The following is a 24,909-nucleotide window of genomic DNA, read 5'->3' as shown; positions in this document are numbered from 1 at the left end:
ACACTTTGTCTCGGATGAGTTGCTTTGTTTTGACAATACCCTGGTGACCACCATGTGCCAGGTCTACTGCTTTACTTCTGAGAGTAAATGGTATCACAATTCTGTTTCTTCTTAATACTAGTCCATTGAACACTGATAATTCTTCCTTGAGCTTCTTGTATTTCTGTACGTCTGGAACATTCCATTGGCCAGTTTCCACAGCCTTGACGACAGCTTGCATTTCTGCATCATTTCTGGTTTCGTGTTTTATTTCTTCGAGCGTCATTGCTCTTGGTACAGCATTAGAGCATACATAGTTGGCATAATCTTCAGCCAAATTTTGTTCTTCTGGTGCTGTGGGACACGGATGTCGGCTCATGTAATCAGCAGGGTTTTCGGCATCTCTTCCAGGCCGATAGATCAGCTGACAGTCGTAGGGCATGAGTCGAAGTTTCCACCTGTCCATTCTTGGGGAAGTTTGCTTGTGGTTCTTAAAGATGCCTATGAGAGGTTTATGATCAGTAACAACAGAAAACTGGGCACCATAAACATACAGATGAAAATGTTCAACTCCCCATACTACGGCAAGCATCTCTCTCTCTGTTTGGGAGTAGCGACTTTCCACATCACTCAAAGCACGGCTTGCATAACTAAGAATTTTGCCTTCTTGTACTAACAGTCCACCAAGACCAGTTGGACTCGCATCGACAATGATTTCGGTCTTCTTTCTTGGATCAAAGTAGGACATAACTTGATCCCCAGCGAGGGCTTCTTTCAGCTTGTCCAATGCCTTTTGTTCTTCTTGCTCCCATTTCCAAGGGGTGTCCTGTCTGGTCAGCAGGCGCAAAGGGGTCGTGATTGTGGCATAGTCTGGTATGAATCGGGAGACGTACTGTGCCATACCAAGAAAAGACTTCAGTTCACTATGGTTCCGAGGAGGTTGTGCCTCATGGATTGCTTTAACTTTCTTTGGATCAGGTCTAACACCGATAGAGCTGAAAATGTGACCATAGAACTTGATTTCAGTTTTGGAAAACGCACACTTGTCTTTGTTGAGACGGAGGTTATTTTCTTTAAGCCTCTGGAGAACACCACGGAGATTCTTGTTGTGTTCTTCCTGGTCTTTTCCAAATACTATGATGTCATCTGAGATGTTTTTACATCCTGGGAGGCCAGAAAGGAGTTCCCTGATCTTTTCCTGGAAAATTTCGGACGCTGCATTAATTCCAAAAGGCAAACGTTTGTATCTTCTTAGGCCAGCATGTGTACTGAAGGTTGTGACATAACGACTTTCAGGTGATAACTCAAGCTGGTGGTATCCTGAGGACAGATCTAATGTACTGAAAAGCGTTGCACCATTCAAATCAGCAACAAGGTCATCAATGGTTGGCATGAGATGCTTTTCCCGCTTAATTGCTTGGTTTGCCTCACGCATATCAACACAGATTCGAACTTCTCCGGATTTCTTGGGGACGACAACAATTGGACTGATCCAGGGTGTGGGCCCTTCAACTTTCTCGATGATGTCGAGTTTCTCAAGTCTCTCAAGCTCTTTTTCGACATCGTCTCTAACATGAAATGGAATTCGTCTGTGGGGTTGCTGTCGGGGTGTAACATCGGGGTCAATGTGTAACTTCACTTGTTTGTTTGGTACTTTCCCTATGCCTCCAAACAGTGATTTGAACTCTTCTTTTAGAGACTCCGGGTCGTCTTTGTTTCTTTCAGTGACGGTGGCAGTATTAATAGAAACCGCAATCAGACCTAGTTTCTTTGCAGTGTGATAGCTGAGAAGATTTCCGTTTTCTCCTTTAACAACAGTCAGCTGAGCGGAGGTGCTCGCGTTACTGGATTTCACGGTTGCAGTGAGGATTCCCAGGGTAGGAAGAGGGACTTTAGATCCATATGAATAAATCTTGGTGTGAACAGGCTGCAGGCTTTCACTGCCGTGACTGTTAATTCTTTGAAAGGTTATTTCATCAAGAAGATTAACAGATGCACCCGAGTCGATCATCATGTTCACGTTTCTTCCATTGATTTGTAGCTGACATATGGGTGGCTTCTTGTTTTCTTGATGGTCGACAGTGTAAGCGTACTCATATTCTTCATCAGAGGTTTGACCAGTTTCCACGGAGGCCACGGTACGAGGTTTTGAACGACAAACATGAGCAAAATGGCCAATTTTCCCGCAGGCTTTACAGACTTTTCCTTGCGCAGGACATGGATTTTTGTGAGGTGCGTACCCGCCACATTTGCCACATTTTCTGGGAGATTTGCCTTGCTTGTTTCCAAAACGACGATTGCGTGATTGTGTGTCACGCCGGTCACGTGGGCGGCTTTGCCGATTCTCTTCTTTTCGTTTGATTTTGTTGACGGCTTGGAATTCGCCTCCGGTATCTTCTACGTCTTTCGCTTGTTTTTCACTGAGTTCTAATGCTCTTCCTAGATTCAATAAACCTTCTAACGTTGGGTTTTCGCGTAGCGCTCGGCGTCTGAGCGAGCTGGAACTGCACGTCAGAATAATATGTTCTTTAATTTCTTTGTCAACATCGCTGAATTCGCAGGTTTTCGCGAGTTGGCGAAGCCTGGTGTGAAAACTATCAAGCGACTCACCCTCTTTCTGCTTCGTCTGGCGAAAATTATATACTTCATATGTGGTGTTGACTTGTGGGGAGAAATACTCGTTAAGTTTCGCGACCGCCGTGTCATAGTCGCCGTCTTCGCCAGTGTTTGGTAAGGTGTCGAATATTTCGTCTACGTCGGTGCCGGCATAATGCAGCAACAAAGCCCGTTTCCTTTTCGCAGCTGTGATGTTCATTCCGATAAGCATTCGTTCTAAGCGTCCTAGCCATCTTTTCCATCGTGGACCTGCACTGCCATCGGCATGGACGTCGAACGGTGGAAAACTTGGTAGCGAAACCGCCATGAGGTCTCACAGAGTTGAGCGCGTCGCAAACAGCACGTGCTTTCAAGAAAAATTTACACAGCGAACTCCTCAATGAAAACCAGTGTTGATGTGAATATTGACTGTGGGATTCATGAATTTTTACATCCTCGTCGCCAGATGTGATATCGAGAGTATCAGTCTCGAATAGAGCTAAAGTAAAATGAACCACAACGCCCTGCTTGTAGTAAAAACCTTGCTCTTTTTTTTTAATAATCAAACTCTCTCTCTCTAGTCACGTGATCCAACATGATTGACTTACGACATTACACTAACTAATTCACAGCATTGAGTCAAAGATCTAACATCAAGTCAAAAATTTGATGTGATATGCTCTGAGCATAGAATGACGTCATACTGACTATATTCCAGTCCCTCTGTCTTTGTGTTAGTCCAACATCAGCGCAGATATTAACATCATCCGCTAACTAAGGTAACGCAGGCGTTCATGAAGCTAATTTGTATGAGTGCTAATTTTTATTCCGCCGTCGGGCAAATTGAGCTAAAATTCTCTTGTTGTAAAGTTACGCATTCGTGCTAAATTACAGAAAAGTTTCGAGCGGAAGGAATCTTTGAGTTTTACAAAAATACGAGTTCTGTAAAACAGTATAAAAAAGGTATTCATTTAACTGTTCACAAAGGCGCACATCATGCTGTTTAAAAAATATTATTTACAACCAAGAGACCAAATATGTCGACTTATATCTCTCTACTTCTGAATGACGAAAGTGCGTATAAATATTTACGCTAAGCGACTTTCTTTTAAATGACAAAAGCCACAACAGGTATGAACAAAGTTTCTGCAGAAATTCATCTCAGCCTGAAAAGAAAAAATGACAACAGCATATGGATTTTTCTTTTGCTGATTTTAAATAAAAGGACTCTTTGATGTTATACTCGGTCGTTAAACTAAAACACCCCCAAAGATTAACGAAATCACTACGTTGGTGACAATGTATGGAAATAACACAAAAATTATTTCCAGTGGCATTTGAAAAATTTTCAACTGAGCGCCTAAAGAAACCCATGATTGAATTGGTTTTGCTTTACTTTGCCCTGAGATTGTTCCACTTTGCCTCTATGTGTAGTAAAAAGGAATTGGAAAATAAAAAAACGACAACAACAATCAAACCTAAATCACACCGGAGTCATACCGGTGAATCCGAAAAAAGAAACATGCATGGTATTGAATAATTTTCCTTCCATTTCTGACACTAATTCTTAGGATCTGGATTCATTTAATTACCATGTCCTAATTATCAACTTGTTTTCTTCATATGTGGAATAGGTTTCGATGTATTCCTATTTAGCTTACAGGAAAGAAGGTCTTCTTTTTTTTTCATGACTACTGAACGGAACTTAGCAAGTGTGAGCCAGTCTTGGTTTAAACTTTCCCACTCGGCTTCTGAGTCTAAACATAAAAATGTTAAAAAATACATACATTGCATTATTTCCCCAATAAACAATGTTGAGTGTGAATATATAGTTAAGAAGGTTGTCTATTACCCATGATATCCATTTAAGTGGCACAATGCCTCAAACGGAGAAAGGGGACACATTGATATTTCAGTGGTAAAAACAGCCTACAAGATTCTTCCTTTAAGAATTTTAAGTATGAAAGGGCTCAATATGTGAAGGTATTGGAGAGTGAAATTCAAAGGCAATTCATTTTATCATATAAACTGCGGTGTTATACAGAGATTTCCGGCACTGAGAAAAGTCGTAACGACACTCGTAAAAAAATATCGTATTTTTTCACACGTGTTGATATAGCCAATCAGCTGCTGACATGTAACTCGCCTCTGGCGCCACTCGGTCAGTTTGATGAGTGAACGGCAAAGCGTCGCAGAGCATTTGTTTAATGAATTGCTTGTTTTTTTCAATCCAAAAGTTTTTTGTTTCTGAAATTTGCTCGAACTATGGCTGGAAGATTCGTTTTGCATACAGATATAGACGTAGAAAATTTTCTTAACGTTGGAGAAAACAAAAAAACGAAAAGAAAAAGCGAAGGGGACTTGACTTTAGTTTTGGCGTTCCTCGCAACGGAGAAAGAGTATCGAAAACTTTAAGATCTGCCATCGGCCGAATTGGATACCTAGCTGAGTAGGTTTTGCTATCGGTACGGAAAAAGTCTGGTGAAGAGTATGAACCAACAACTCTTAGAGGATTTATTGCTTCGGTTGAACGCCATCTGAAAAAACAGGGCTTCAGCGACTCAATAATCACGGGTCAACCGTTCGCCAAAACGTGAGATGCATTGAAGTCAAAACAGAAACAGCTGAAAAGGCTTGGCAAAGGAAACAAACCACGAGAGGCCGCTAGTCTCGACCGAGAGGAGATTGATCTACTTTTCAAGAAGGGAGTCATGGGGATTCATTCGCCTCAAGCACTCATTAACACGCTGTGGTTCAACAACTGTTTACACTCCGGAATAAGAGGAGGAAAAGAGCAAAGCGACCTAAGTTGGGGAGATGTTGTCCTCAAAACCGACTGTCATGGCAAAGAATATCTCGAGTACTCAACTGAAAGATAAACAAAAACAAGACCTGGTGATAATCCACTAAATAGAAGACAAATCAAGCCGCGAATGTACGAAAACCTTTCAGTGCCCGATGAGCGAAATCCCATTTCAGCATTCAAATTGTACATGACTAAACGGCCAAAGAAAACTCTCGTCGATGGGTCGCCATTCTACCTAACGATAAAAAATCTTGGCAGAGAAAAGTTGGCCTTATCAAGTGCGAAATGGTTCAAGTGTCAACCTATGGGAGTTAGCAAACTAAATACCTTGATTAGAGACTGTTCGAAGGCAGCTGGTCTTGCAACAGATAAGCGAATCACCAACTATAGTGCAAGGAAAACGCTTGTGCAAAAACTGCGAGACAGCGATGTTCCTCCGACAGAAATTGTCCAGATAACCGGCCATAAGAATCTTCAGTCCATCAATAACTACAGTTCATCGGGAGAAAAGCAGCAAATGGCAATTTCAGCCCTCCTGTCTACAGCATGTTCAAGCACTTCTGTCTCGCAGCAGCTTCAATCGCAGACGGTGCCGCAGCTGGTGACACAACAAGAATTTTCTAGCACATTCGTGCCCAGTAAAAGTTAAATGTTCAAGTCTCTCTTTTAAGGAAATTATATTTCTGGAGGAACATTTAACGTTCATGTTTCAACTTCAGCTTCCACCAGTACGATGGTCAATGAAAGTCCACAACGGAAGAAGTTTCGGCGACTCCGAGTGTTGGACAGCCAGGAAAGTAGTCAAGGACTTTAGTGGTTTTGTACTTAAAACAGATAACTGTCATTTCTTGAGTGAAAAGTTACATCCACTTTTTGTTTGTTTCTTTATATTTTTGGAATAACGATTCACCGTGTTTTTATATCTTGATCCTTATCACTTTACGCTTTTTTTCGCGGATAGTGGATCGTAAATGTGTTTTTACATTTTTTCATTCATTAATAAAGTCGACTTTTCTTCTCAGTAAAGGGCTATTGTGTTTATACGATAAACAAAATAATACATGGTTGCTTGTTGATCTGGAATTTCTCTTCTCGTGTTCGACTCGACATCTCACTCGTTCGCTGCGCTTACTCGTGAGCTATCGAGTTCAACACTCGAAGAGAAATTCCGTATCAACGCGTGCCCATGTATCATTCTCTATTTATTGCACTATAGTTGTGCAATGGGTCAGCTGTAATCAAGAGATTACAAACCTTCTAACGACTCCACTAGCTGCAACTCACGCTCTATTTTGGAACAGACTTCCTCCAAGGATGATAATTCAGCTTGAACTAGTTTGAGTTCTTCTTCAATATAAATGGCTGAATCTGTGAGCAAGTGAATACATGATGTTAAAGAATTGGAATGTCTATAACTGCAATATATGCAAAGAAATTTAATTTAAGGGGTTAACATTATTAGTTGTATAATTTATGAATTAAATATGATGATAGCTAAAAGAATTGTAATCAGGTAAAAATTCTTACTGACACACAAAGTAATCTGGAGCTCCAAATTAACATATCTGTACATTTTTCTCATTGAACTACAATTGTGTTCTCCTATTTTTGCTGTGGTCTCTTATTTTTGTTTAATAAGATAATATTGCCTAATTAAACAAAATGACATAATAAAGACGGCTTAAACGAAAACAGAAAGTATTAGACCCTGCCCTCTAGGGTAACGAGCTGATTGGCAATTGAACTTGAACAGTATAACTCACTGGAATTTTCGTATTTGAGGATTGGCTTCACAGGAACAGTAGATCCAGCCTATAATTTCAGGATTCTCTGAGTCTGCAAGGCTTTCCTTCTTGGTGCAGCTCTACGCCTCATTTGAAGGAACTTCAAAATCTTGAACAAAAGTTTTCTTGCACGCAGTTTCAGTTGACAATGCAAACAAGGAGCCTATTTCAAGGTGCTTTTCACAGTGGGCAAATGTTGTTTCTTGGCTGCGTTGTGGTGGCCCTTGCCTTGCAAGTGAGCATGGCTTAGGGGGAGGAGAGAAAGTTAGGGCACAGAATAGTAGAGCCTTCCCCCTGTTAGCTTTTCCAGCCGGTCTAACGTTACTTCTACCATTGGGATCCATCTCAGGTTCATCGCACTGATAGAGGCTAGCAGCTTGTGCTTCATTTTTTTTTTGGCTTCCTTTGCAGTGGTGTCTGTAGCCCTAGAACTGATACCATTGCTGTTAGCATCTTTCTCTGTGGATTTGCGGTTCTGTGCTTTCCTGAATGATTTCTTTCTTGTTAGTTCCTCACTGGCCTCCTTCATTATCTCATTCCATATCTCTTCATCTGAGCCTCTACACCAAAAAAGTCTAATCATTTTAGAAATTAAAATTCATTCTTTTTTTTTTTAATTCATAACTGATAAGTTATTGAACTTACTTACAATTTGATGAAACAAGAATCAATTGACACTTACAGCAAATAAATGATAGGAAACCGTAACAGACTCAACCATAATCCGTGATAACACACTGTTATCTCCACCTCATCTATTGAAGTGGATATAACGGCAACAAGAAGGAACTCAAAGAGACTAGAAGACCCAATACTAACTAATTGACTATTTCAAATAATAGAAAATGACTGAATCAAGGGTATATCACAGAAAAATGCTGTCATCTGCGACTGATAATACTTGGTGGCATATCCAGAGGGAGAGTCTGGGGGTATTGATCGGAAACCCCCCCCCCCCCCCCGACCTGTGGGTTTTGCACTACTTGCCTCCCCATCTCATTTGTATGACACAGAAATTCTTGTATCAATATGGTCACATATTACTACTCAACAGTGGGTTCACCCATGAAGGGTGATTTTACTCTCTGGAATTGGAAGTGAGGGGTTTTTCTGCAGTTTTCAGCCATGAGAGAAACATTCAAAAGTAAAGTTGTCTGTTTATTATAGCCTTTAGATCGTGATTTAAAAATGTTCCCAACACATTCCACAAGTGTATGAAGACCCAAGGTAAGGATATAGAACTAACCTTTGGTAATGATGCCAACACCCAAGGCAATATCCTCCTTAGTACAGGCAGACGGAACACAAAGGCCCTAAGAGACATACTATTAAACCAGAAACAGAACATCATCATATACTGCAGCCACTCAACACAGTATAAATTTTTTCACATAGATACAACAGACTTCACTGGTATTGAGATTGAATTTCATGTATAGGTGGAATTTCACGACGTAATTTTCTCCTAGAGATTCTGCACTTTTTTCACACTGGCATCCTTAGCTTGAGATTGTTTTGTTGTATATTAAGTCCTCCTTGGGCAGAGTAGACAAGGGTCATTGAAGAAGGGAGGCATTATTGGAAGGCAAGAATATCCTATAACAACTGTTTTTCAGATGGGGGCTCCTGCTTCTCCGCACTTCTCTCGTGTTCTTTAAAATTCCCACGTGCTTATATAACTTAACAATACACTCGGCGCGTTTTTTATTTCTTTATTGTAATTCACCCATTAATCTCTGCATGACAGTACTGGCTATTTTGCATCAGTTGGTGCATATACAAGGTAATAACCCCCACTTATGTAAATCTTTGTCCTTCTATTATTCCTGTTGAAAAGAGAAAAATCCAGCAGAAAAAATACTGGTGTAAAAAGTCACCTTTCCATCTACTAGCCACCTGAAGGGGTTTATGACTGATTTTTAGAATTGATGTTTGTATTGCCTAGTGTCTTGGAAGTACTAACTTGTGAACAAAATATGATCGGGAACTAACTCTGGACTATGGGCTTAACGCCCTGCCACTACCAGGAGTGGCCAAGTGGGAATTTCTCCTTAAAGTAAGCAAAAAATTGTCAAGTAGAAAGATTTGATACCACATTCTCTGAGTTGGAATTACAAGTAATGCACGGCAATTGGTGGGGAGAGTTTGATATCATAAGTGGGGATTAAACTGGACAAATCATGATCGTATGCCAGCACCAAGGTCACTATGCTGTGTTTTTGTTTTAGCTAATTAATATCGCAGGATTTCGGAGACTCGATTTTTTCGCCGGAAGCTTCGAAAAGTTTTCAAAGAGCCCAAACTGTATCGGGAGAAACGTTACAAAACTCAATCCACTCTGTAAAACGATACCAAAGAGTTTTCCAAACTATATCACGTTTCCACAAGAATGAAACCAAATGTTAACAATATGGACGACAATGAAGTAAAACGTGACCTTTTAACCTAGGTGATACTTACCATAGATTATCACGTTTGCTACATTTCTTCAAGTTGACAAAAATTACCATAGGACTTGCAGGAGTAAGGTTGTTTTTCTGTTTAAGAAAGTTTATGAAACTTGTTTCTATGAATGTAGGGGGTTCTGAACGAAATTGATTGCTTTAGTTGACCCCACATGTTTTGAATAGTGCCAAGTGTTATGAAAATCGGTGTCATTAGCTATTGCATGTGGAAATTGGATTGTACACTTACACTTGCCTCGCTGTTAACATGTGGCTTCGTGTCCATGTTGGTAGTAACACTCAATAAATGTCTCAGAGGCACCGGTTTGAACCGTGTAAAAGTGTTTATTTATTCAGGATTTTTATTCTACAATCACTTATTTGCATATCAAAAATGATTCATTTCGTTTGTTTGTAAAACCTTCCTTTAACAATCTCTCACTGGTGGAAAGAGCAACCTTGGGTATCACCTTTGTAGTGGAGAGGAGTTTTGGATTCAAGTAACATAGACATGCTTGAGTTCTCTTTAGTTTTTAAAGGTATTTTCTAATCTTCTGATTGGTTGTTGATAACTTTGGTTTTCGGCTCACGACACTCAATCGATAAATGCTCTATGAGCCAGTAATCATCCACTGCTTTAAACTCACATCGTTCAGACAGCAACAAACTTAAATTGACCATCTTTTCAGAGAAAATACTTGCACATTCAAAAACTGGCTTAATTAATTCTCCTCTAACTATTAAGAAAAATAATACCTGTTACTTTCGCGTGGCGTTTTTTACTTGGACTATTATTTGAAAAATGATTAAAATCCTCAGAGGATTTGTTTTTGTTGTCGTTAAACATTTCTTAAAACACTAATAAGCTAAAATATATCCTTGCTGCTTAAGTTTTTTAGTTTCAGTCAGGCACCACCGCATCCCTATCAGATAGAAAAATATAACACTGTTCATAACTATAGCTTTGATATATCTCCACAAATGCAGTTCTGGGACTTCTAAGTCTTCCGTGTAATAGACTGAGAAATTTACAGGTGAGTGTTGGTAGTAACCCGGGTTTGTTTCGGTTGCGCCGCTTTCCTGACTCACCAAATTTTCACGTCTCGGGTAGTTCGCCTGTTTGCTTTGAGTTGTCCTGGGTTGCCTGTGATATTTTCCTTTGTTCTGATTGGCTATTGTATTACTTAGTTCGGTTTTTGTTTTACGACTCTTGATCGAAATGCGCACTATTATTACGAGTAAAATTACCTATTCTCATCAACTTAAGTTTTCTTCGCTGAGGAATTGGTAACCGGATGATTTACTGAGGTCCACATAAAGACTATTAAGCATGGTCCACTGTTTCTTTGATTTTACAATAAACATCTGACCACATTTAAGACTTTTCTTATATTGAGAGTAAATTAGTTGATTTATTATGTCTGTCAACCTTCTGGCGAGTGAATAATTTACCATTATTAATACGTTAAAGCGTGATGAAGATCAACACTAAAAGAAATACTGATAGGTCGCTCGTTACGTTATGCAAACTCTGTAGAAAATCTACCATTAGTCAACAATTGAACCACAGATTGTTAAGAAAACTGACGCGTTGCACGTTTTTGTGGTTGGTGTACGTATTGTGCATTGTTTATACGCGATCGCAAAAACGTTGACTCCTAAACAACATGTTCTGTGAACGTTGATACCCAAAAACTTTATGAGAAATGTTACATAATTTCCATGATTCATGGCAAACCTCTGTGCATGATAATTGTTTTCTGTCAGGAAAGTGAGTGTGGCTTCCATCATATACCACGTGCAAAACAATGTCGTTCATGTTTTTATGTACCCGTAAAGCTTTTGGGTCTCATCATTGATTGTCTTTTAAGTGTCAACGGTTATGCAATCGAGTGTATAGCAAGAAAGGACCACAATAAACATTTCTACTACAATGCCACAATTCTCAGTGTTTTTAAATTAGATATTTACCGATCATCGTATATTTTGTTCACTGCATAGTTTAGTTTATTGGTTCCCCTGAAAAGCAGAAAAAAGGGTGGATAGCGTACGTGAATAACCGAGATGACGTCTCTAAAAAAAGCAGGTTTACAACTGACAGAATACCAAATCAATCAGCAGCAGTATTCGTTTGAGGAGTAAAACATGATGACTAAAAAATCATGACTTGCATATTAAATATTATGCAGTTAGTGATCTGGGTGGGTATCATAAGATGACTTGATCAATACACTTTTGTGAAGACCAATGTCCTAAAAAGATCTGGAATACAACAATTAAATTAATGGTCGGTGGGTCAGTGCACTAAAATGTATTTGGCTTAGGCGTTTGTCTTTACAAAGAAAGAAACAAAAAAACGAAATGTGATTTGTACTCACGTCTGAAATGCAACCGTGTTTATGTCCACATTCTTTTGACCTCTCCTATTTAAAACAAGTTTAATGGTTCACATCAAAGGAGAAGAATAAAAGGAAGGGTTTCATCTTCATGATATGTTAATATCATTCGAATATCTAAGTGTATTTTATTAAATTAACCCGGCCCAATTTTTTTGGTACCATGATATATAATTTTTACATTCGTTAGACATGGTATGTCTTCCCGCCAAGTAGTTTTTTTTTCCTCACCTTTTCCAGTAAAAGAATACACCCAGTGCTACGACAGCGATTAAAATGATTATCAAGGGTAACACCACAGCAAGTGCATTAACGCCTATCAAAGGATGGAAAGCATCCGTCAGTAAAACTACCAAGTGGAGTGAATTGGTTTTCCAAATATCTCAGAAAGAAAGAGCTGCTAGGAAAGATTTTTTCGTCCTGTCACGAAAATAAGATAGGGAGGTATTATCAGGCCTCTTCACCCTACTTGATTTTTAGCCCACCTTGATCATCTTGAAAAACGCTACACACAGTATATTCGTGTTTCTCGAAAGCATTTAATTTGTCTGCACTGAAGTGTATTTTTCCTTGGGACTGATTTGGATCAACCTTTCTGCTGACCAAAATTCTGAAACTATGGGCTAGAAAGGCGACAAAAAATTAAAACGTTCATTACAACAAAATAGTGGTAGGGAGATGACCTTAGATGAAAAGGAAAAAAATACTAAGCTATTGATTGACATCAGAAACCTAGGCAAGCTCTTGGGCCAATGTTTTGAAAAATACATGAGATATTTTGGCTTTTTGGCCAAGTCAACCTTGGTCTCCATAATGACTACTCGGTAAGAGCACTTACTGCTTTCCTACGCTTTTAAACATATAACTACACAAGGTTCAACCTTTGCGATGATTCAACCAGGGTTTTTCGCCAACCTGGAGTGATGTAAAGAGTCTCATCCAGCTGTAGCTCTCTTTTTAGTTCGTTCAATGCCAACTTAGCTTAACCATTCGCATGCTCTTCGTGCAATCACAGTCAACTAGATCCTTTGCTGCCTTGTTCTACATAAGTCCAATCCTTTATTTTCAATAAACTTAAATCAACTTAAAAAACATAACACGATGATTAAATTAGTAAACCCCTGAACAAGACTAGGTGGAAGAAATATTAATTATGCTGCCCACCGCCCAGTGCGGTGGTTGTTGGGTCGCCATAAGCGACGTGCTTGGTTCTTTCAACGCGTCGGATGACGAGACAACACAATGATTAGAAAAACGTTTCAGCAGCACCTTCTGTTTTCCTGTTTCCTTGTTGCGCTCCGAGTATTCCCCCTTCTTTGTCTGTGTTAGCTTCTGTCGTCATTTCTGACGGCGGTACAGTTGGCGAACCGGTAAACACTAGGAGGTCAAATAAAGTTTCAAATTCCGGTTTCTGGTTTTCTTCGAATCGAATCTTTCGAATCGAAATATGCACAAGAACTCGCCGTAACAGCACGACGCCGGGGGAACCTAATGAAATGAAGACTAATTCGAGAAAACAAATATATATGAAAGGGAGCAATGAGATGCGTTTTGATTGTTTTTCCTTTGATAAAAAACTAAAACAGAAAAACTAGTCTGTCAAGGCTTGCAATTGTGGACTGCAACAAATCAAATTGTATAAATAAAAAATGATGTAAGAAATGTAAAAGAGGAACATTTAACTGTCGTGTAATGTAATTTTGATCTAAAATCATAATCAGTGATTTTAAATCGATCGCGTGCTGCCCGCCCGTTGGATTTGAACTCCAGCAACTTCAAGTACCTTTATGAAATTGAGCGCATTTTGAAACTGACTAGCAGACTAAATAGCTGTAGCACGCTCTATCAGGTATGGCACCCAATGTGTCTCTATGAGCAGAAGTGGTTACTATACCTGAGCAGCCGTAGATTTCCACCCTCATCGATATGTGATTGTGCCACTCAACAGGCATCAGGCGAATGTAATGTGCTGTTATTGGTGGACTGAGTACATTTTTTACAATTGTGTTACTGTCCTGATTTCCATAAAATACCTGATGTTGAGACAGTAAAGACTTAAAACGGAAGCCAAAAATGGTCAGTTTGCTGGGTAACGTTCTGGTGCATGAGGCTCAAAGAAGAAATCTTACGTTTTGTTTAGCATTGTATGGCCTACAATTAACTGCTATACATAAAATAAGAACTTAAGTGAAAATGGGGTCAAGCGGCTAACCTCTCTACTCTCTTCAGCAGTAATCATACCTTTGCTGAACTGTCTTCCGTTGCATTATAAAATTCAAAAGTCACTCCGTCACTGCTATACTGTATGCGGTATCTGGACACCCACTGGTCGTTCCCATTCATCCCCTGAGTCGCAACACCTGTCACTCGAGAGTTATCACCGATATCCACTTGAAGCCACTGATTAAAGTTATTGCTCATGGCTGACCACCCCCCTCCCTTGTTCCCGTCTGCTTTCGAATTTAACCTTGCCTCCTTTGCGCCATGATCCTCATCCATTTGGGAGGATACCCTTAGGTTGGCATCAGATATTTCTTTATTCTCCACACCAAGTGCTGCAGCACATCCTGTGTTTGAAAAAATATATTTTGCTTGAAAAAATAATTTATAATAAACACATTCGAATAACCTTCCAAGCATAAGATTCTGCTTAGTTGGTTAAACTGCTTGGATAGCTTCATTTCATCACGTAAGGGACCATATCTGTGAAATTTATGGCGTTTTTTTGTCAAATAACCTTATTTATAGAATGATTAAGTGTAACTGTTCCTTTAAAGCACCTGGACAGCCATAGATCTCCATCCTCATTGAGATATGATTGTGCCATTCCACCGGTATAAGCCGTATAAACCTTGTTGTGATTGGTGGGCTTAAACTGTTGTGAACCACTGCCTCGCTGTTTTGATTTCCAGTGAAAACCTTTAACACAATGACAAGGAAAACTGTTGTTATCTTGCATGCGAAAAATTTCTATCCCATGTTTAAACTAGATGAGAAATTGGCCACACGAAAGGAGTGTTCTTAATATGAATTATAAACAGTCTGATTATGGAGCTGAGTGTATCTCATCCATTTTTGTCACAGTAAGGAAAACAAGCACAATATTCGTTTCCCCAAAGTGCACTTTTTTCAAGGCTCAGCCACTAAAGTTATCAGGAGGACCACCTTTCTTAAGTTGCAGACGAGTAGTCTTAAAATGATTTAACATACCCTCGCTACGCTGGCATTTGATGGTTTGTACACCTGGAAGCTCTGGCCATCCTCACCGTACTCCACCTTATACTTGGTCACCCACTGATCGTGCCCATTCCTTCCTTGAGTGGCCAAACGTGTCACACGTGTGTTAGTACCAAGATCTACTTGAAGCCATTGGTTTGCATCATTTGCGAGAGATGACCAACCTCCCCCAAAGCCACCGTCCGCTTTATAATTTAACCTGGCTTGACTTGCAGGGCTTTTTTCATCCAAAATCGAGGATGTAGTTATCTTTGAGTCAGCGATATTTCCGTTTTCCATCCCAAGAGGTGTGTTGCAGTCTATAAGATGTAAATCAAGAGTCAGGAAGAAAATGTAGTTTCCTTTGAGAGAATGGTCAGATCTAATTTAAATAGCTACCGATAATAAACACTGACACTGGTGGAATTTAATTTTTTTCAACTTAGCAGACACGTATTGCTGTGGCCTTTTTCATAATCAGGAAAAAACAAAAACTAATCCGTGGATGGAAACGATCACCCGGTTGACTCGATTCATCTGAAGCTGCATCTTTTTTATTGATTAATTGAACTAAGATGAAGACCCTTACCACAAGCCACTGCTAAGATTTTTGTAAACCCGTTTTTCAAAATGTCCGTAGTCATATTATTGAAGAAGATACTTTTCAACCATGAAAGACAGAAGTCGTTCGAAATGATCGACTCTACATGGGCATCCGTAAATCTCAATTCTCATTGATATGTGTTTATGCCACTCTATTGGCAATAATCGGACGAAACGTGCTTTGATTGGCTCCCTCAGTCTTTTGACTACAACTGTGGAACTGTCTTCATTTCCATCGAAAACCTTGAAAAGCAAGTTTTAATAAACAACGTAATTAACATCCAGTTTGCTTTATTTTCTCACAATTGCCCAAAAACTTACTTATCCGCCTAACCACTTGCCTTCCCCCAACCAGTCATTTACACTACACAATTACCAAAACTGGGCTGAACGTTTCCTCATTCACGTCCATAGTTTACGATAAACATTAATTTACTGGCAGGTTATCCTGGCTCCATAGTTAGAATGCAGCGCTGAGGGCATACCTCTGCAGAACTGTGTTCTGCTTTCTTGTAAAATCGGAAATTTATCCCAGAATAGCTAAATTGTATTCTGTATTTTGTCACCCACTCGTCGAGGCCATCTATACCCTGTGTTGCTACACGCGTCACAATTACTTTACTTCCAAGATCCACCTGTAACCATTGATGAAGATCGTTCTTGCGAGCAGACCACCCTCTATTTTTACCATCAGTGGCTGCTTGAATGTGCAACCTGGCCTGCGATGGAGCCCGATCATCATTCAGTTGTGAGGAGGCAGATATTTGCGCATCAGAGATTGATTTACTTTCCATGCCGAGGGGGGACACACAGCCTGGGTAAGTCGAAAGAAACACGCAGATGTAGTCACAGAAAGGTTGAAACTTTTCACTATCTTGTAATCCGTACAATTAAGTGTTAACATTTGGAATCGTCAGTTAACTTATTTATCTATGCCACATAGCCCTTCAAATTCAAAGTTGAGGCCATACCTTTGGAAGGTAGTTTATTTCTAAGGAAACTATTGCACAACGAGGACTTCCAAGTTAAATACTTAGTTAAGAAACAACGTGAGTTGTGAAAGGAAACTTAATCACCTCAACAAACTTTGAAAAGTTAGATGGTTAAATTATCCTTATCAACGTTACGATGATAGCAGGTCACGAATTTTTCCGCGAATTTTTCCACGCCAGGGGCTGGTTTTGTGACTTTACTTCCATCATTAAGCAGGTAATTAATAACGCTTTCGTGATTTGCAGTTGCAAATGTGTTTTTTACTGGTACAGATACGTGAAAGACAAATGAAAACAAATACATAAGCTTATAATAATAATTACGATAACGCTAATTTCAATGACTATAGCGATAGAGGTAATAATTGTGATCAGAGTGATGATAATAATTTAAAAAGTAAATGTTAATGGTGATAAAATATGACAGTGATGAGAATAAAGGTAATAAAGATTATAAACAATGAAAAATATGAGGAGAATGGAAGTTACCTGGACAGCCATAGATCTCAGCCCTCATGGATATGTGTCGGTACCAACTCACCGGTCTGATTCGTATGTAGCGTGCTCTGATTGGTTTGCGTATTTCGTGATAAACGACGGTCTCTCTGTCACTATTTCCACGAAAGACCTATGTAAAATTATCAAGACAAGTGGAAAGTGAGCTTTTGATCAGAACATCGATGAAGGTTTTATACACTCCCAAACAATAAAGCTGTTGGGGAGACGGAATATTGCTTTCCGATTTGGGGTTACTTTGTCTTATTGTCTCCTATAATTTTTAGATTTTATGTTTGCTCCAGATCACTAATGATGTCTTAAAAATAGAAACAATAAAACTAGTAAGGTGTACCTTTTCAGCTTCGAGTGGCGAAGCCTTATAAAACTGAAACGTTACTCCATCGTCACTATACTGCAACTTATATGCTGTCACATATTGGTCATAGCGTTGTCTGCCTTGGGTCGCTATACCAGTCACTGTAGTGTATTGACCAAGATCCACCTGAAACCACTGGTTTAAATCATTTGCACGTGATGACCAACTTCCGGAGGTTCCCGGAACTTTCTTATAATGTAACCTTCCTTGCCTGGCCTCATGATTGCCATCCCACTGTGAAGAAGCACTTATCTGTGCATCGGTGATTGCCCCGCTATCCATGCCAAGTGGCGCTGCACAACCTGTTTGTATTGAAACAGGACAAGAAAGTGAAAGGTGTATCTTTTTACGAACAGTTAAAGTCTTCGTTTCATCGGAGCATGATACGTTTGTTCTCTAACCTTAAATTTTAAAAATTTAATAAATCGGAACGTTTCTCATCCGGCCCCCACGATGTTTTTTTAGTTATCAAAGAGTTTTATTGAAAGTCCATGATTGATATTTAAAGTTTCAGTTCCTTTTAAGGTTTTATTAAAACGATTCTACCGCGTCAACTGTGTCGGGCTATTGCCAGCAAGAGGTGTACCTGGGCATCCGTAAATCTCCATTCTCATTGATATCCGGTCGTTCCAGGCCAGCGGTTTCAGTCGAATGTAACGAGTGGTTATTGGTGGGCTCAATATATTATAAACAACAGTATTTTGGTCTTGATTTCCATTGAACACCTAAAAAATAGACAAAAGAATAAAGAATTTGGGTAAATTTCTTATCGCTGCTTAAGTTTGTTCAACCGACAGATTTTATGCAGACTTGAGGTGTTACTGGTTTACTAACTGATGAGCAGATAAATGTATGAGTTCTGATGGGTGAATAGTGAGATAGAAAGAATGATGGACGGTGGATCGGTGGATTGAGCGAATGGATGGTAAGGATGGATGGATAGAAGGATGGATAAAGGAAATAATGGAAGGATGTAGAGATGGATGGATCGAGCGATAGTATGGAATGGATTTGTTCTTCCCAAAAGCCATGAACTACAAAATTACGACTAAGCTTTTAAACCATTAAGAAATTTACATTGGTAAATGTAAATGATAGTTTTAATTTTCTACAGAAAGAGTTATCTTACAAATAAAGCGTTTCACTAAAAACAAATAGAGAGATTGAGAGAACTAATTTTTTTCTTAAAAGCTTAAATGTATTTTTCATGTTTCACTTCGTTTGAGGACGCATTCCAAACTTTTGTCCTAGTGTAAGCAGAACTGTTCCGCTAGTAGTCTGTTTTAACAACCGATAAAGCTAGATTTCTACCGAAGGTTCTTAGATTAAACACTGATTTCCCAAATACTACTCGAAAAGATATCTTCTAACTAAGCCGGGGTCATACATAAAGTTTCTCTGTGAAGTGACCACAGACGTTATCCCATACAATGCCACAATTATCGTGGCATGGTTCCATAATTGACTGAGACGCAATAATCAGGTTAGAACTATAGGAACAAAAAGCGTAGTGGATGAATAAATAAGTGGATGGAAGAATGAGTGGATGGAAAGATAGATGGATTGAGCGACTGCATGGATAAATGGGTGAATGAATAAAATAATTAATGGATGGATTTTTGGACGGATTAGTAAATGGAGGCATTTATCAACGGATGGAGGGAAGAAGAGAGGAAGGGAAAGATGAATGGATGGATCAACTTCATTTCTCAACCAGGTTTCACTTTCTTCTTTTTGTCAGCTTTACACTCTTTCATGAACCAGCAGCGAACGTTATATGCACGATATCTGTTGACAAAAGTCTGCAACTTAGCAGAGAAAATGAAAGTTTAGGATATCTGGTACCTTCGCAGAGCTGGATCTAGCTTCCTTGTAGAGGTGGAACGTTATTCCATCATCACTATACTGTAACATATATCTAGTCACCCACTGATCGGAACCATTCGTCCCCTGAGTCGCCAAGCGCGTCACTTTTGTGTAACTACCAAAATCCACTTGAAACCATTGGTTCTGATCATTTGTGAGAGCTGACCAACCCCCAACTTTGTCACCATCCGCTTGGAAATGTAACCTAGCCTGTGATGCGGAGTGATTGTCGTCCAGTTGTGATGATGCTGTTATCTGAGTATCAGATATGGATCCAAGTGCCATTCCAAGAGGATTTATGCAACCTTAGTTTGACAGAAAAAGAAAGGTGACAGTTTGTCACAGATGCCATTGTTTGATTGATAATGGCTACCTACTCCTGTAATAAGAATCATAGTTAAAGATATTGTCATTCACAACAGGCAGCATACCACAGATAGCCTTTGCAAAATGATTAACATCGGGGAAAAGCGATGGAATTTGTTATCTGTACAGCAGCTCAAAAAGAAAGTCAAACGTTAACATTTAATACGTCTCTTTGAAGTAAATAAGATTATTCTAGATACCTGGACAGCCATAGATCTCGATCCTCATTGATATTCGATTGTGCCACTCAGCGGGTTTGAATCGAATGTAACGCGTTATAATTGGTGGATTCAGTGTGTTGTACACGACAGTGTCACTGTCTGTATTTCCATTGAAAACCTTGATAGAAAAACGCGAAATACCTTAGAAGATTACTCAATTTTTATTGGAATTGATTTTTCTTAACGCCTAAGTACAAAATTCCACTGTCCTAGTTTCTTACAGTTCGTTTGAAATTAGCAACATTCTGATTAGGGGTGTCAATCATCAGTTGGATGAACGTCGATCTCCATGACTACAAATGTTTTAGCCAGTCTAATCCACATCTTCCCTGAACTGAACGCGCGAAGGATGAGCTCTTGAAGTTTTGTGTGGTAACATTTAAACAAATATATGTGATCTGAGATTTCTATTCCCAACACGTGCAAGTTATAAGGAAACAAAATTTGGTGGCTATACTACCGGAAATTGTATATGTTGATTCCTTCAAAGTTGATAAGGGAATATTGAAATAGACTGGAAAGACTTTGCTTATTGGGACAGAACGAAGTTTTATTTTTTACATTTTATTGCCTCATGCGTTAGTGTCGACGTTCTATAACTGAAATCTGGGAAAACTGCATCATGATACAAACCTGCGCAGTAAAATGGCCTGGATCCTCAAAGAAATGAAAGATGTCCTCATTTTCACCGTATTGCAGTCCGAACTTGGTCACCCACTCGTCACGCCCATTCCTTCCCTGTGTAGCAATGCCCGTCACCCTTACGTAACTACCAAGATCCACCTGAAGCCATTGGGTTACGTCATTTTTAAGCGCTGACCAGCTTCCTCCCTTTTCTCTATTTGCCTTTGAATGTAACCTGGAATGCTTTGCAGAGTGATTTTCATCCAGCTGTGTTGACGACTTAATTTGAGAATCCGAAATTTTGCGATTTTCCATGCCATACGGGGACATACAGCCTAGATTAAAAACGAAAACGATGTTTTAAGGAGATTGTCTTTCGACTAAAGGTAAAAGGATCGATAGGGGCTGGATTCAATTCGTTCTGTTACAATACAAGCTCTGAATCAGGAGTATGATTATAGACAGAAACGTCGGTAACCCATTCATCAAAACTGTAGCAAAATTTCAGGAACTAAATGATTATCGGTTAAACGTATATAAGAGTGAAAACATAACAATATATATTTTTTCATGAGTAAGTGGCCCAAGCATCGATACGGCGGCACACTTGAATGACGTTTACAGTCAAGTTACACATTTGGACACCGAAAAAGGCTTTTTACACCGTCCAGTTACAATCATGACGTCTAAACTGCTTTCTTAGTGCTTTTATCAGTCTGTTGATAACCAATTACGTTCGAGAATATTGGCATAGTCACTAGTTTAAAGATTGCGAAATACCTGGACAGCCATATAACTCCATCCTCATCGAGATGTGGTTATTCCACGTCATTGGTATCAGCCGTATATACCGAGCTGTTATTGGCGAAGTTAGTTTGTTGTATACGACAGTATCTGAATCTCGGTTTCCATCAAAGACCTGAGTATAATGAATGTAGATTTTAGAGAAGTATTCTAAGATTTAAACATTGTTTCAGGACACTCTCATCTGTTTCTCCTTTCAAGATTCGTCATAGTTGATATTTCATTCACATTTGTAGTGCAAAATGTATTAGGTGACGGAAGAAATCCCTAATACGTTTATGAACTAAATTGAGGTCCATGGTAGTAATCTATTTTAAATAATTTGCTTTATAATGATTTATTTCTTTGTGAAAAATAGCCTATAGGTTAGGCCTCTCAAGTGAGGTTTTACCTGTGAAATTTTTACACACCTTTTCTGAGCTGCTGTCAGATTCCTTGTAGGAAGTGAAGGTCACACCATCATCGCTATATTGCAATTTGTATTTGGTTACCCATTCTTTGAATCCGTTTCTTCCCTGAGTCGCTATTACCGTCACCCGCGCAAAAGTATTAAGATCCACTTGTAGCCACTGATTACGATCATCTGTGAGAGCCGTCCAGCCACCTTGCTTTTGACCATTTCTCGTAAGGTGTAGTCTACCTTGTATTGCAGACTGGTTTCCATCCAGTTGCGAGGAAGCACTTATCTGAGCATCTTCTATTGTCTGACTTTCCATTCCAAGGGCAGTCATACATGCTGCATTCGTTGTAAAGAGATAAGTGTCAGATGCAGATACTATCCAAACTTTACACGACACTTTTATTCAATTTTTCTTTCAATAATTGCCTCTCATAAACTATTGTAGTCACCAAAAGGATTGGTTTATTTCAGTCATGATTAATTCAATAGAATACCAAAATTATATCCCACGCATTCATCTCACTGCACCCACTATTTTTCTCCAAATCCTCTAATCTATGATGAATGAGAAATTATGTTGCGACGCTAAGACTGTTCTCACTTGCTGGTATATGCCTGTGGCTAAGAGGCTGTTCTCACTTGCTGGTATATACCTGTGGTTGAAAGACTGTCTTTAAAATTTGACAGCAGATTTTAAAGTCCTATCGCGCTTCTCAGTCAATCTAGTTAATTGTTTTCTGACGTTTTTTGGCTAGCGTATTCTAAAATCTAGATCAATAATCGCCATACCTGGACAGCCAAAGATCTCTGTCCTCATGGAAATCTTATTGTACCAACTGATTGGTATAAACCGTATAAACCTTGCTGTGGTTGGAGGGTTCAGATTGTTATACACAATGGTATCACTTTCTTTATTCCCATTCATCTCCTGTAAGTTGTAAGCGGTATGGATTAAGTCTATTTTTGGAAGGGCCCTCGAAAGTGACAAACACTGCCCTTAAAAGGCCCTTACCTTTCATTTGTAATCAGATTCAAACTATGAGTCAAAGTAAAATCTCAAAAAAGTAGAAAAATATACGGATGTTTCAAAATTATTGCATTTTTTGCAAACAGTATGGATTGAAAGAGTTGTCCCCTATCTCGCGCTTGGATATTGCTCTTGTCCATCACACGCATGTGACATCTAACTAAGACATACCGTCCATTCGTTGTCACCCTGTTGCTTGTAATTCTGGAAGTTTTTTCCATCGTCACTAAATTGTAAATTGTATTTGGTCACCCATTCGTCTTTGGCATTCAACCCTTGAGTCGCCACACGCGTCACTCTAGTATAACTGCCAAGATCGACCTGTAACCATGGGTTTTCGTCGTTTGGCTGAGTTGACCATCCCCCAGCCTTATTTTCTTCTTCTTTAAAATTCAACCTGGCCTGACTTGGTGAATGGTTGTCATCCAGTCGCGAAGAAGAAGTGACCTGGACATCAGTGATCGTTCCATCCTCCATGCCAAGCGGTTCAAAGCATACTGGGTTGTTTTCAAAAAAAAGGCAAAAATTAAGCGAAAAGAAGAAGAAGTAAAATGAAGAAGAAAAAGAGAAAGAGTGAGAGGAAGAAGAAAAAGAGAAAGAGTGAGAGGAAGAAGAAAAAGCAAATGGGGTGCTCTATCAATTTGCTGGAACGAGCCAACCAATCTTCGATTTGCTACTTATGAAATCTAGGATCGCTATCAATAATCGATTGAAACCTGCTTTGATAGGAAATTGAAAGACGTAATTAAAGATGTGGTCTACAAGAGCTGCCCTTAATGCATTTGCTAATTTGTATATTAGTTCTAATTCTCAACTTCATGTAACATGTAGTTAGGACATTTCTTTCAGCCATTATATTTTATGAAGGTTTCAACCTTAAATATTACATTATTGAAGTTAATGCAAATAACACTTTGAAAGATTAAGTTCACAACTAATATATATGAAATAGGTACAAATTAATACAACTACTACAACAGCAACAATGAGATACACCACGATGTACCTGCGCAGCCATAGATTTCCACTCTCATAGAGATGTGATTTCGCCATTCCACTGGAATGAACCGGATGTAACGTGCCGTAATTTGCCTTGCCAATTTGTGGTAAACAATGCTGTCTCGGTCTTGATTACCACTAAACACCTGAAAAGAATATCATCATCTCTCATTCTTTGGAGACATTGTGACAAGTAGATTTATGCTGACTTGTGGAACTCACTAAAGAGCCGAGGAGAAGTCTTTTATAACCGGATTGATTCTTCAGAAGATGAATGAAGTTTAACTTGTTACGAATCTGAATCGATTTACTATGGAGAATTAATTTTTCAGGATTTGTTTTTTTATTTAAGGTGGCTAAGAAGGAAATTTAATTTTGATGGAAAACCTCAAAGCATATTCGGCTGGAATTTTTCCTCTCAAATCTCCTCGCGTTTGACACCTTTAATTTAGTTGGATCGTCAAATATTCAATCCTGCTTCCATAGTTCACCATTATCTCTAAAGTTAGCTTTTGATTCTTTTCTCAGTTTTTTCACCTTTTCGGATGTTTCCGTCTAGTTGAATGTTTTTTTTTTCTCCTCTGGAAAACGTATTGCATTTAGAATTAGTAAATTTTGTTTGGCACCGGTAGAAGTTCTATAACATCATTACCGTGGCTGGCCTTCGCACTCTTTATCACCCATGTCTGTTACCAAACATTAAAACCAAGAAAACGAAAATACCTTGAATGAGTTGTCGCCTTTTTCTATGTAAAAATGAAAGTTCACTCCATCAGTACTGTGTTGCAACCTGTACTTGGTCACCCACTGCTGTAATCGGGGTGCATTCCTCCCCTGAGTCGCGACACCGGTCACAATGGTATAGCTGCCAAGATCTACCTGAAGCCACTGTTTGAGATCCAGTACACGAGTT

General features: G+C 39.2%; 2 protein-coding genes across 5 annotated transcripts in view; both read right to left on the bottom strand.

Moving 5' to 3' along the window:
• The window catches only part of LOC113665658 (uncharacterized), a 72,763-nt gene that overhangs the window by 31,668 nt on the left and 16,186 nt on the right, over positions 1 to 24,909 (bottom strand). The window lies entirely within an intron of this gene.
• On the bottom strand, positions 9,934 to 24,136 carry LOC149048029 (uncharacterized). 4 transcript variants are annotated; one of them, XM_089200210.1, is made up of 23 exons: positions 24,004 to 24,136; positions 23,169 to 23,494; positions 22,760 to 22,898; positions 21,981 to 22,306; positions 21,547 to 21,685; positions 20,776 to 21,101; positions 20,122 to 20,260; positions 19,535 to 19,860; positions 18,276 to 18,414; positions 17,666 to 17,991; positions 17,305 to 17,443; positions 16,309 to 16,637; positions 15,928 to 16,066; positions 15,215 to 15,540; positions 14,785 to 14,923; positions 14,246 to 14,571; positions 13,899 to 14,037; positions 13,274 to 13,381; positions 12,490 to 12,627; positions 12,236 to 12,320; positions 11,987 to 12,031; positions 11,580 to 11,627; positions 9,934 to 10,531 (listed from the first exon to the last, which is right to left on the bottom strand). In XM_089200210.1, exons 1-23 carry the CDS (start codon positions 24,029 to 24,031, stop codon positions 10,510 to 10,512), a joined length of 4,197 nt encoding a protein of 1,398 aa, XP_089056336.1. In that variant the 5' UTR covers positions 24,032 to 24,136; the 3' UTR covers positions 9,934 to 10,509. The 4 variants fall into 4 exon arrangements, 3 of the variants coding, with proteins under 3 accessions (XP_089056336.1, XP_089056337.1, XP_089056338.1); XM_089200211.1 differs by lacking the exon at positions 12,490 to 12,627; XR_016184934.1 differs by lacking the exons at positions 9,934 to 10,531; positions 11,580 to 11,627; positions 11,987 to 12,031; positions 12,490 to 12,627 and adding an exon at positions 12,920 to 13,061.

The sequence above is a fragment of the Pocillopora damicornis genome, chromosome 3 (genome assembly GCF_964200805.1).
Source record: "Pocillopora damicornis chromosome 3, jaPocDami1.2, whole genome shotgun sequence".
NCBI lineage: Eukaryota > Metazoa > Cnidaria > Anthozoa > Scleractinia > Pocilloporidae > Pocillopora > Pocillopora damicornis.
Note: the sequence above shows the minus strand (reverse complement) of the source record. Positions and strands in the feature narration are given on the sequence as shown.